General features: G+C 33.6%; 1 protein-coding gene across 4 annotated transcripts in view; it reads right to left on the bottom strand.

The window, feature by feature from the left end:
- Positions 1 to 14,851, bottom strand: part of LOC149807134 (coiled-coil and C2 domain-containing protein 2A-like) — a 225,611-nt gene that overhangs the window by 14,093 nt on the left and 196,667 nt on the right. For all 4 annotated transcript variants that reach the window (XM_089962521.1, XM_089962530.1, XM_089962539.1 and 1 more), the window contains 4 exons: positions 13,357 to 13,446; positions 5,332 to 5,428; positions 4,084 to 4,235; positions 55 to 177 (listed from right to left, as the gene is read on the bottom strand). In XM_089962521.1, the coding sequence (XP_089818647.1) occupies positions 55 to 177; positions 4,084 to 4,235; positions 5,332 to 5,428; positions 13,357 to 13,446 (462 nt within the window). The remainder of the gene's footprint in view (positions 1 to 54; positions 178 to 4,083; positions 4,236 to 5,331; positions 5,429 to 13,356; positions 13,447 to 14,851) is intronic.

Here is a 14,851-nt window from a genome sequence, read left to right as displayed (position 1 = left end):
ATTCTGAAACTCACGGATGTGATTCCAACCAACACCCAACACACTGTAATCTACCTGTACTGAGCCAAGACTAGGACTGGGGAATGTCCGGCCAAACAAAGTACTCCAGCACTTGGAATCACTTAGGGCAAAGGACAGCTGGGCTGGTTTTTCATACTGTTGAATGTTGGCCCAAATCTAAGAGAAAACAGCAGAAGTAAGGTTAATAAATACTGAAAAGGAGGCTGACATATCATTAAACCTGTCACTAGTGGCCACTCACAGGAAAAAGCAAACCTGGCTGTTGTACTCATGGGACCACTGTATATGGGTTCACCTCTTAAAATTTGTATTCAAACAAATACCATACATTTAATATTATTTTTATTATTATTATTATATCAAGGTTGTTTTATGTGAACTGTACAACAAAATCGTAAGTATGTGTACATGTTGTTCTCTCCCAAATTTGTGTTCAACACACGATTACTGTATCCTGCTAAATTTAATCCGTCTTTTGAATGAAATCATCGCCGACATAAAAATATACACTGATCTTAGTTTGTTCACATTATTAAAATAATATCTTGGTTAGTCAGTTGCTCAACTCAACAAGATCAAAAGACAGTCGGCTTACATATGAAATCTGATGAACAGAAAATCAAAGGAAACCATATATGATTATTCATTTGTGACCCATGAATGAACTTCAATTGCTTTTACAGACACATTTTGAATACTGAATGACCCCTGACCATAACAAAAATGGATATAATTATTATCTCTTCTCAAAGCCAGTTTTTTCTTCTAAGAAAGCTTCAATTCTCTGGTAAATAGACAAAGATACACGGGAACAAGAGGCTACATCCATTTTTGCTGCAACAACACAGCTACTCCCATCATCCAACAAACAAATTGCTTTGACCCTCTACCCAAATGATAAAAACTGCCTCACTTTTGAACTTGACTAATGACAACTCTGACTGGAGTTAAAAGTATAAGCAAAATAAGAAATGTTTGTATACTGATTCATATGATATTCATTTATCTGGCCTATACCTTCCTCATGAAGCAAAATTTCAGTTTGCATAGAATGAATGGTCAATGTGTAGTGACCGCTTAAGGCAGATGACCATTACATACAGGTAATTTATATAGGAAATTTCCTAGGGGTGGAATTAGAAAGTTGATGTGAACAGGTGACTGCTGAATAAAGGTGACCATTAAAACAGGTTTGACTTTATATTGGTTTTACTTATCAATTAACATATTAATTTGCTATCCTGTTTTTGATCAGCTCAAAATGCAGATTTTACAGAAAATGTCATGTCACAATCTTCCAATCCACATTCCAGAATCTGGATAGCAAAGGACATTTGTTTCCTCAATTACCTTTTATATCTAGATACAATACAAAGGCTTATAATGTTTCTAACCTAATCAGTGCAGTGGATCATGTGGATAGGCACCTATTTTCAAGAGAAAGGTTTATCATTCTCACTAGAGAACAAAGACAGTGCAATTCAAACTAACAAAAATGATACAATAAAAATAAATATATATATGTAAATATACACCCCCAAAAACTAAAATAAAATATGTAATATAACTGAAATTTATCTTACTATAACAAAATACTGGATGAGGCAAGGCATACATTCATGCAATAGGCAGAAAACAACTTTTGTTTTCTCAAAACATGACAGCTGAGAAAATTGGATCTGTGTATTCCAATCAGACTACAAAACAAACAAGCACATCAACAACATATACAAATGGTAACTTAAAGGGGAGAGGCAGAAAAACAGAAACTTTTTAAAAAAGACCTTAAGTGACGACTCTAAGCTCACAGAAATAGGTAAGAAAGGCAATGAAACACTCAACAGGAAACACCTGAAGGGAGGTGGGCAAGTACAAAACCCCAGAATCTTAATCTCTGGAAAATTTGGAATCTTTAGAAACACTATAAAGTAGAAAACCTTATTCAAAATGCCTTTTAAAATTTGTAAATATAAAAACCTTTGGTATTTGGAAAGTTAATCGAATCACATCTAAAATTCTAACCAGCTTTATATGCTGGGATGGACAAGGAGGTAACCACAAATAACAATTAATATCTCCAAAACATCTGCCAGCTTATGAGAAATATGTTTTGTTTTCCAAATATAAAACTTTTATCTCAAAGAAAAAGTACAGATATGCACCAAATGAAACACTTTTCAACAGTGATATGGAGTAATCGATGACACCTTAAGTTAATCATTGGAAAAAGCAATCAAATTATCCCCCCTCCCCCCAAAAAGACAGTTGCAATGCCCTGATTACATTTACATGAATACCATATCAAGTAATTACCAACAAGTATAATATTTTAATTCTGGTAAAATGACCTTCAAACATTAATGCTTCTGAAAGCACTGATCACATCAGTCATTTATTCACGAAGAACTCCATTAAAGACCTAAGTGATTCTAGAGTGAATATAACACATTACTTTGTGAAAACTAAAATATTTTAAAAGCTACTAACTTTAACTGTTATGTCAGTCTCAAGTTTAAGTACTGTGGGCTACATTTTATTTTAATTAAATAAAAGATATCTGAGACTGTATTTCTAATCTTTGTTTATCATTCATCATTTTGCATTTGCTTCCTACATTTGTGTTCATCATTTATTTTGCATTCATATTCTGTTTATTCTTGATTCATGCTTCGTTCATTCATTGTTCCAAAGGTAAAATTACTCATTTTGGGGTCTGTATGACCTAAACATTATGTGAAGCATTAAGACAAAACTAGAAGTGTGTTTATGGAACATGGATGTCCAACTGCAGTGACTGAACATTTATCTACATGTAGACAGAATGAAAACAGACAGAGATAGGTGACACTATATCTACATGTAAACAGAATGACAAGCAGACAGAGATAGGTGACACACTATATCTACATGTAAACAGAATGACAAGCAGACAGAGATAGGTGACACACTATATCTACATGTAAACAGAATGACAAGCAGACAGAGATAGGTGACACACTATATCTACATGTAAACAGAATGACAAGCAGACAGAGATAGGTGACACACTATATCTACATGTAAACAGAATGACAAGCAGACAGAGATAGGTGACACGCTATATCTACATGTAAACAGAATGACAAGCAGACAGAGATAGGTGACACACTATATCTTGCCACATTTATGATGGTCGTAAGAACAGAGATTTTCACTGATGACTGTAAAGCTCCTCAAGACATAGTTCCATACCATGTTATGTGATTCTAAAGGCAATAGTTCCTGCTAAAATTGGTCATATTACTGGACTCTGAAAGATTGGTTAGAGTGACCTAATTTTCACAAAATAGTGTGGTGTACTCAGCACATCTATATATATCAATTTATGTGACTCTACAAGTAACAGCGTCTGAGAAGTGTCTAAAACACAAAGCTTGACTTGATGCTAGATGGATGAATAGACATCAATACATAAGCCAGAATTGTTTTGCATCAAAGGTAAAAATTTATATCATGGCTTGACATCATTTTGTTGCTGCCACAATAAAGAACAATGAAAACAAATTCAGGGAAAAAGGTGATCTAAAATGGGGACCACATTGTTCATAAGACAAAATAACATGTAAATTAAAACTGCTGATTCCAGACAGATGTTTGTCATGCACAAGTAATAATCAAACCAATGAAAAGGTCAGTGTGACACATGGAATGGACACATTTAAACCACAACTAACTCAAGGGTTGGAAAACAAAGTGTCATGTATGTACTCTCAATGTCAAAGAGTGTCCATATCAGTCAATTTGTGATTGCCCTAAAACCTGTTCTACCTCAGAGTATAATAGACCAATCAAAAGTCAAAACAACTGCCAGAATACACTGCATGTAACAATATGTGGAAAGCAAGTCTCATTTTTACAATCTCTCTGACAGTGAGTATAATCAATAGTAATTACTGTCCACAGAACCATGGAATTATTCAAAAGGTAAATGAACTAATCTAAGTGAATTCTGGCAATGAGACAATCACTTTACAGGGTCACAATTTTAGGAGGGAGTGAAATATTTAGGAAATAGTAACTCACATTTTCACTATTGATCAAACACCCTACAACTTGAAGTGGGCAGTTGCTGTCTCGTACACTGAAGTGTTTGCCGGTCCCAGCATTCCAGATCCAGAAATCATCTTTCTCTTCTGTCAGCACATAGGCTGTGGGACCTTCAGGAATAGCTGAACCTGAATACAAAATTAAGAAAGATGTACTAAATGTCAAATACCTATTCTCTTCAGTTTCTCAATCATCTGGCATACATGTGACCGAACCAGGACATCAAAAATCTGAAGATTTGAAACTATTGATCAGTAGACTGACTTCTAAATCAGCAGAGTATTTTACTGACTTTTATGCATTTTAAATGCCTGGTGCTATAATTTCATTCCCCATATACTATCTTAAAATCAACTTTACATGAAATACACAATGCAAACTCAGGATCTTTTCGCTATTCACTTGCATCCACTTAAACTCTGCACTGTTGAACCTGCTGTAACATTTCTTAGACCTTTCTCTAACAGCTGAAGAAAGTGTAAATTTCATCGATTTCACATGAAATGACCACAAAAGAGAAGAACTGCTATTAAATATTCCTCCTAAAGGATTTTGTAAAACACAATAAACAAGACAAATATCAAAATACGTATGCAAGTTTTTCTGCTGAGATACATTTTTGGTTAGTGTCTCCTTTTTATGTCACCTCAGTAAATTTTATCAAAGACTCAAAAGTCATGATTGTGAACCTATGTTTCCTTTATTATTTTTAACATCTCAATAAATATCCCCCTTTTGGCCATAAACTATCAATTATAAAATGGTATTTGTGTAGACAGGCTCTAAAACAGTATTTTTGCCCATACCACAGATGGAATCACATGCATGGTCTGGACTAACAACTTTTATTTAGTACTGACTATATACTTGTGTGGCTTGTGTAGTCCAAGTTATAACATATTAAAAAAAGCTGCCTAAAGTAAAGAGGAAGTCTTTCCTCCCATCTGTTATTATTGTCTGTTAACCCCTGACCCCTGATCGGTTTTCTTATCCGTATAACTCATCATAGCAGAATTCTGGTTGATGCTCTCTAAACCGAAGTAAAATTAACTCAGTCTGTTTTGCCTCCCATGATTTAATATCCCATAAAAGACAGTTAAAAACCAAACATTTAAAATGTGCAACAGAATATTCATCCTACTGCACACAATCCTGGTCTGATATTGGGTCCAAACAATACCATTTGTGCGCAAAAAGGTTATTAGTGATAAAAATATTATTTACCAATAATAAGCCAGGTCTTCTTGTTGAGGGCTAGAAAATAATTTGCCAGCAACACAGCATGCTCTTCTTCATCTCCCGACAACATCATAAGGAATTGCTGTTAATGAAATAAATCACCATAATTTTGTTAAAGTCTTCTAATTTGTAAATCATCAGATTGTAGTATGATAATATTTTTCCTGGGAAATCAGTAAGATCTACATATTTATAAGAAAATATTATACATTTGCACACTGACATAAGACAGCAGTATATTGGCAGTACATAAATACGCAAATAAAACTAAAGTGAATTTTTGTTTTCTTGCTAAATTTGGGGAAATGTTCTTCTCTGGAACATGAAGAGATGTGTAAAAGGGTAAGGCAATTTTGGTTTTACTATATATATTTAAAATACTTTAGGCAAATGCCTACATTTAGTCAATAAATAGGCAGTTTTCTGATAAGTGTCTGGTATGAATCTTGGAACATAAGAATGAGACCACTCATAATTAACTGTGGGGTACCAGTCTCAAAGTGGGGATCATCGAATACCTAAAATATTTTGTAATCTTTTACAGCAAGATTTAACAAAAGGTTTTCAACTTCTTATTGAAAACAGATGGATATACCCAGAAATCTTCAATAGCTACTGTATGTGTTTAAAATTCAAACATGATGGTATAAACTATTATGTAATTCCAATAGAAGTTTACAGACATTTTCCTACTTTTTCATTAAGTTTTCTCCATCTTTTCCATGTTATTATTGTTAGAACTCTATGGTCTTAAACTATGTAACATAAAGAAGCAATACCAAAAAGTTTAGTGAAATCAACAAACAATTTATTCCTCTAAGTTACAAAGTGACAATTTAAGAAACACTTACAATACTGTGAATTATACCCCAAAAAATCCTTAATGTTCTATCACAAGTCCAAAAGTATAGAATGTTCCAAATGAATTTCAATGGTCTAATATTTCCTAAGTACCAATAGTGTAATCCAGAATGTCTTTGAATGAATTTAAAAAAGACCAAAAATAATGCATTAATCCAGTCAGTGAACACTTAGTAATTCCAATCAATGATTGAAATGAATAATGCTTCTAGAATTATATCTGAACATAACTATAAACTATGATCATAGATTCCCCAAAACTGAAATGAAATAGAAATGAATATTTGTTTACAAAGTCTCTTTTTATATATATTTCACTTGACTATTGTTAATAATGATTTCCAAATGAAATCCCACTAACTTATAAACAAAATCTGGCCTTAAACTCAAATTCAAGTAAACATATTGCTTACTAATTAGAAATATGACAAAAGTCAAGCACACAATGTAGATATACACAACACAGTCTGTGGGATGTCCTCAGTGTTATTATATATTATAAAACTACTGCTTCTTTAAGAAATAATAATAACTTATAGTTCTTATTTAGGTAAGAAAAGCTGCATGGTTTTGGGAATAGAGTGGTATCTGACTCCCTGAGAGATGACAGTGATGGGCTCAAAGAGTGATCTCCCTCTTCTTAACAGCTTAAAAGACAGATCATTGTCCATATAACTGTAATGTTAGCCAGATATACTGTATATACGCACTTAAAACTCAAGTCAAATTGCAAAAAGCAAAGATCCTGATCTGCCATGTCATCATGCACCAGATTTAGGTCTATGTTGTTTGTTCTGCTGATTACTCCTAACAAACTATACAGACCCAGAGCTGCCAGTGCATTATATGATGGCAGATCTGGGTCTGTGCAGTTTGCAGGTGGACTTGTCTTATAAGTGAGTATAGACTGTTCACTTCCATGTGTCGAGTAATGAAATTTGCAACAGAAAGTTTATGATTTCAGTGGTATGGAATAGTTGCCAAAATCATACCACAATATCTATTTTCTTGCTGTCAGTGTAATAATTACAGATTACTTCCTTTTTGTTTACGCCCTATACTTACTAGCTATGCAACTTAACTAGTGCTAGACTGAACCAATGTAATCATATTGGGAATGAACTGTGAACAGAATATGTGTTGTTTTGAAAGGAAATTTTAAAACTGATAACTACAAAGCAGGTCAAAAATTGGACAAATAACAAAATTTGTGAAAGTATGAGTGCATCAACAAATTCTTGTAAATTATGAGTGTAAAACACAATTGCTTTTGCACAGATACTGCTAGTGAAAGAGTCTTTAATATGGCTGACTATTGTAAAATCACATTTTTGGTATGGAGTCACAACATTAATTATTATCTTAGCAGGGTACCAGTCTCAAAGTCTGGGAAAACTGGATATCATACTCCATACTTGAGATCAGGCCACTGGCTGTAATATCATCATGGAATTTGTGACTAAATTCCATGACTGTTGTCAGTGCTTTCAACTTTTATACTGATTCTGTCTGTGCAAAAACATAATTTCAATTTCTTCCAGCTGACTAAAATTATTTAGTGTCTGTCCAGTGCAAAAATTATACTTAAGGTAGTTTTTACTGCTACCTTAATTTAGGGATATTTATCTTGAGAAACTGATGCTAAGTACATAATCTTAATTATTCACAAAGTTTGCACTTACTAAGTATATGTTTTATGTACTGGTAATCTAGCACACAAAACAGTCTTATTTTCCCAAACATTTACATTCTTATCTATGGAAAACGAATTTGTGTTCTAACCCCTATATAACCATACTGAATTTAAAACAGGAATCACATAATAAAGAAGGGCCTTATAGTGAATGAGTGCTGTACATGGTATGTCAGCTTCAAATTATATGCAGAAATCATATAATGTGACACATACATATGATAATTTAAGAATAAACCTGCATGTGCTGAAATCTACACTTGTTTCAGATACAATGCAACAAAATAAAAATCAAATACAATAGGTGGGAAAATGGGTATCAATAATTACACACTAGATCTTTCTCAGTTTTTAATCATTTTGCCTTTTCAAAACATGCCACAAGAAAGGGCATAGGAGATTGCTGTTTTGCCTAAAAGACAAATGAATTACTTAAAATACAATTATCATGGAATTACAGATTCAAGTTCAGGGCCCTGAGTGGCCAAGTGGTCTAAAGCACTCACCGTTACGGATCACTGCCATCTCACCTCTGTCTACGTGGGTTTGAGTCTCAGGCTTGGCCAATGTGGGTATGTGAGAAAGCTTGCTGGTAGCTTATCATGGGTCGGTGGTTCTTTCCGGGTTTATCCCAGGTTCTTCCTCCACCATTAATAGTGTCCGCCATGTATAGCCTATTTTGTGCTGAAAAATGGCATTAAACCCTATTACAACAACAACAACAACAGATTCAAGTTCAAGAAAAAAAACCTGATATGTATTTTGTTTATATAAATTGTACAAAATCTGTTAAAACACAATGTAGACAAACTTAACAAGCAAACAAGAAATACTGACTCATTCTGCATTTACATGAGTGAAATAATTACTAAAAGCAACTCTGATGGATTAAAAAAATTGCAATGCAATATCAATAATTTCTGCATGCAGCCCTTTGTCCACCCATGCATGACACTTGCAGATATGCAAAACAATAAACTTCTCAGATTTAAATAAGATGACACATTACCTAAGGTTATGGAACTGACATAACAAAAAAATGACATAAAACTAACACAAAAATGACACAAAACTAACACAAAACTGACATAAAACTAACATAAAGCTGATACAAAACTGACACAATTATATTAACATTTTCTAAGTTGATAATTATCTAGACAATAATTATAAAAAAATTCATCTAAAAAGCAATTTAAAACATCACATTCTTTATTTTAAGCCACTGCCTCTACTTCTTTTCCATGATCTCTTAGTGGTTTCCAAAGAATGAACTTTTGTGATGATCATTTAGTGGTTTCCAAAGAATGACCTTTTTCTCACAATTTCTATTTTATGTGAGCACTGCAGAACATTCAGAATCTCAACAAAACAAAGATTTCTGAGAACCTGAGAAATTATTATTTAAATTTTTGTGGTGAATCATTTACTGCAGACAGATGAGGATACAGTAGTTCACCCTCACAGAAGATAGATTAATTACTGGAAACTAATTTTAAAAAATCATACATCTTCATTCAAAATACCCCTCCTCTTACAGAAGACAGCACAATGTAGTTTATAATGAATAAATCATTTCTCAAATAAAAAATTTAAGGTTTATTTTTTAAAAGAAATTATTTTCAAGTTGAAGTTGGAACTATCAGGACCTTACCCATCCTTGCAAGCATTCCATGAATCTCAAATTTAATGATGTAAGAGTCAAACATACTGCATATAAATCAAATTCTAAAACGATGATTAGACAGATCAATATGCTACAATCCAATCTATTGATGATTAGACAGATCAATATGCTACAATCCGATCTATTGATAATTAGACAGATCAATATGCTACAATCCAATCTATTGATGATTAGACACATCAATATGCTACAATCCAATCTCTTGATGATTAGACAGATCAATATGCTACAATCCAATCTACTGATGATTAGAGAGACCAATATGCTACAATCCAATCTACTGATGATTAGAGAGACCAATATGCTACAATCCAATCTACTGATGATTAGAGACACCAATATGCTACAATCCAATCTACTGATGATTAGAGAGACCAACATGCTACAATCCAATCTATTGATGATTAGATAGACCAACATGTTACAATCCAATCTACTGATGATTAGAGAGACCAAGATGCTACAATCCAATATACTAATGATTAGATAGACCAAGATGCTACAATCCAATCTATGATGATTAGAGAGACCAATATGCTACAGTCCAATCTACTGATGATTAGACAGACCAACATGTTACAATCCAATCTACTGATCATTAGCCAGTCAACATGCTACAATCCAATCTATTGATGATTAGACACTCAACATGCTATAATCCAATCTAATGATGATTAGATAGACCAATATGCTACAATCCAATCTACTGATGATTAGATAGACCAATATGCTACAATCCAATCTATGATGATTAGATAGACCAATATGCTACAATCCAATCTACTGATGATTAGAGAGACCAATATGCTACAATCCAATCTACTGATGATTAGAGAGACCAATATGCTACAATCCAATCTACTGATGATTAGAGAGACCAATATGCTACAATCTAATCTACTGATGATTAGAGAGACCAATATGCTACAATCCAATCTACTGATGATTAGATAGACCAATATGCTACAATCCAATCTACTGATGATTAGAGAGACCAATATGCTACAATCTAATCTACTGATGATTAGATAGACCAATACGCTACAATATGCTACAATCCAATCTACTGATGATTAGAGAGACCAATATGCTACAATCCAATCTATGATGATTAGAGAGACCAATATGCTACAATCCAATCTACTGATGATTAGACAGACCAACATGTTACAATCCAATCTACTGATGATTAGCCAGTCAACATGCTACAATCCAATCTATTGATGATTAGAGAGACCAATATGCTACAATCTAATCTACTGATGATTAGAGAGACCAATATGCTACAATCCAATCTACTGATGATTAGAGAGACCAATATGCTACAATCTAATCTACTGATGATTAGAGAGACCAATATGCTACAATCCAATCTACTGATGATTAGATAGACCAATATGCTACAATCCAATCTACTGATGATTAGAGAGACCAATATGCTACAATCTAATCTACTGATGATTAGATAGACCAATATGCTACAATCCAATCTACTGATGATTAGAGAGACCAATATGTTACAATCCAATCTATGATGATTAGATAGACCAATATGCTACAATCCAATCTACTGATGATTAGAGAGACCAATATGCTACAATCTAATCTACTGATGATTAGAGAGAATAATATGCTACAATCCAATGTACTAATGATTAGATAGACCACGATGCTACAATCCAATATACTAATGATTAGATAGACCAACATGCTACAATCCAATCTATGATGATTAGAGAGACCAATATGCTACAATCCAATCTACTGATGATTAGACAGACCAACATGTTACAATCCAATCTACTGATGATTAGCCAGTCAACATGCTACAATCCAATCTATTGATAATTAGACAGTCAACATGCTATAATCGAATCTACTGATGATTAGACAGACCAAGATGCTACAATCCAATCTACTGATGATTAGACAGTCAACATGCTACAATCCAAGCTACTGATGATTATACAGACCAATATGCTACAATCCAATCTATTGATGATTAGGCAGACATACATTTTAAAATCCAATCTACTGATGATTAGACAGACCAAGATGTTACAATCCAATCTACTGATGATTAGATAGACCAACATGTTACAATCCAATCTACTGATGATTATACAGACCGATATGCTACAATCCAATCTACTGATGATTAGACAGACATACATTTTAAAATCCAGTCTACTGATGATTAGACAGACAACATGCTACAGTCCAATCTACTGAGGATTAGACAGACCTACATTTCAAAATCCAATCTACTGATGATTAGACAGACCAACATGCTACAATCCAATCTACTGATGATTAGACAGTCAACATGCTACAATCCAATCTGCTGAGGATTAGACAGACCAACATGCTACAATCCAATCTACTGATGATTAGATAGACCAATATGCTACAAACCAATCTACTGATGATTGGAGAGAACAATATGCTACAATCTAATCTACTGATGATTAGATAGACCAACATGCCACAATCCAATCTATTGATGATTAGTCAGACTAACAAGCTACAAATCTATTCTGTGACCACTCCAGTGGCCTAGTGGTTAGAGTGTCGATCTCGGAAGTGGGAGGTCGTGGGTTCGAACCCCAGCCGAGCCATACCAAAGGCTTGCAAAAATGGTACTAACAGCTGCCTCGATGGGCGCTCTGCATTAAGAGGTTAGTGTTAGGACTGGTGGGCCTGGTGTCAGGATAATGTGACTGGGTGGGACATGATGCTACATTCTGCGGCATGATGCCCCACTGCTAGACATCACTATAAACTGGCACATTGCAAACATCATAGAGATATGACCAAAAAATTGCTAAAGCTACATCAAAAGTTCGAATCACACACACACATAGATCTATTCTAGACAGACCAACATTCTACAATCCAATCTTCTGATGATTAGACCAATATGTCACAATCATGTCTACTGATGATTAGACCAATATGTCACAATCATGTCTACTGATGATTAGACCAATATGTCACAATCATGTCTACTGATGATTAGACAGACCAACATTCTACAATCCAATCTTCTGATGATTAGACCAATATGTCACAATCATGTCTACTGATGATTAGACCAATATATCACAATCATGTCTACTGATGATTAGACCAATATGTCACAATCATGCCTACTGATGATTAGACCAATATGTCACAATCATGTCTACTGATGATTAGACCAATATGTCACAATCATGTCTACTGATGATTAGACCAATATGTCACAATCATGTCTACTGATGATTAGACCAATATATCACAATCATGTCTACTGATGATTAGACCAATATGTCACAATCATGTCTACTGATGATTAGACAGACCAACATTCTACAATCCAATCTTCTGATGATTAGACCAATATGTCACAATCATGTCTACTGATGATTAGACCAATATGTCACAATCATGCCTACTGATGATTAGACCAATATGTCACAATCATGTCTACTGATGATTAGACCAATATGTCACAATCATGTCTACTGCTGATTAGACCAATATGTCACAATCATGTCTACTGATGATTAGACCAATATGTCACAATCATGTCTACTGATGATTAGACCAATATGTCACAATCATGTCTACTGATGATTAGACCAATATGTCACAATCATGTCTACTGATGATTAGACCAATATGTCACAATCATGTCTACTGATGATTAGACAGACCAACATGTCATAATCCAATCTACGATAGAAAATGAATATACACTCATTTTTAGCAAAACAGCAATACTTACTGCACAGGTGCTCCAAATATCACAAAGGCCAGCAAAGATAACAGAATCTGAGACAAATGGAATCAGGGACACATATCTTGCCACCAACTCCTGTAAAAATACAAAAAAAATTATTTCAATAACATCCAAAATAAAAGTGCATTTCTAAGAAAATGATGGGGGTGGGAGGGGGTGGTGTGAAATCCTTTAAACATATTTATAAATGATTCTATATCTCCCTTACAAAAGATTTATGTATAAACTATGCATAAATGAATATTATGTCTGTGGTGGTTACAGTCGCATAATTACTAAAGGTAAAAATCTGAATGTAACGTAAAACATGACACTGATTTTTTGACAAACCTAGCTGTAAAAGAAAGTTAAGTGAAATCTCTGATGGTTAGAGTTGGGTACACAAATCACATTGTACTGTTTACAGAGAATCCAAGAGGCAGTTTTACATCTGTTTCCATGTTCACCTCATGTACAATACGAGGCCTAATAACCAATACAGGTTTAAATCAAAGTATTTTTCAAGCCTAAATACAAATTTCTTATTAGAAACTAGTGATGGGAATCGGTCAGAAATTCATAATCGATAATCGGTTCCACTTAACCAACTGATAATCGATTATAATCGGTTACTAAGAGTAAATTTTATTTTTTGTTTGTTTTTCAGTTATATCTTTGATCAATAGTTCAAGATGTTAGTAAATGTACAGGAGTATTCTCTTTTAATGACATGTATACTTTAACCTGATAATAATATTACATTTTTGTCTATTGTGTTGTGTGTTATTTTTGTTCTACACCTTTGTTAAATGAACGCAACTTTTTATGGCTGATAAGTCATGTGCAACTGAAATACTGCTACAATCCCCCAAAATCCTTTCATTCATATGTGATGTGTCTATAATTTTAAGTGTAGAAGGACATGGTTTTCTTGTTTGTCATTGTTTACAAATACTACAAATAATGTTGCATTTAAAACTGAAACAAATCATCAAAATGTGTTTAAATTTATTAACTCAACTATTTAACAACTTCATCATGTAATAATGGCTATATGTTCCTAATTATGAAATTTTGCACCTATGAAATATCATATGGTTTCATATTTGTAGTTGTGAAGGGAATTAATAAATTTCAGGACAACTTTAGTGGCTGGGAGTTTTACTAACCTTTGTGCTTTGCATACAACTAAAAATTAGTCTCCCTTTACACATAATCGATTATGGAGTTTCACAATGAATTATCTTATTGGTTCGCTCAACCAAATGATGATCGATTATAATCGATAATCGGAACAACACTATTAGAAACTACCATTGTCTGATTTGTGCCTTTTGGGGGGTCTGTAAAAAATCAGTCCATTTGGACAGTCCATAGTCCAGCCTATATAAATATTTCACAAAATATACTTTCTTATAAGGATTCATAAGTTTGTGTGAGTTTATTAATAAGAAAATAAGTATTTGGATTTGAATCGAACATATGCTTTCTGGTGCAGATT

This window comes from Sinohyriopsis cumingii, chromosome 1 (assembly GCF_028554795.1).
Source record: "Sinohyriopsis cumingii isolate HCF-2022 chromosome 1, ASM2855479v2, whole genome shotgun sequence".
NCBI classification, from domain to species: Eukaryota; Metazoa; Mollusca; class Bivalvia; order Unionida; family Unionidae; genus Sinohyriopsis; species Sinohyriopsis cumingii.
The sequence above is the reverse complement of the archived record's forward strand: the minus strand, read 5'-3'. Positions and strand labels throughout refer to the sequence as shown.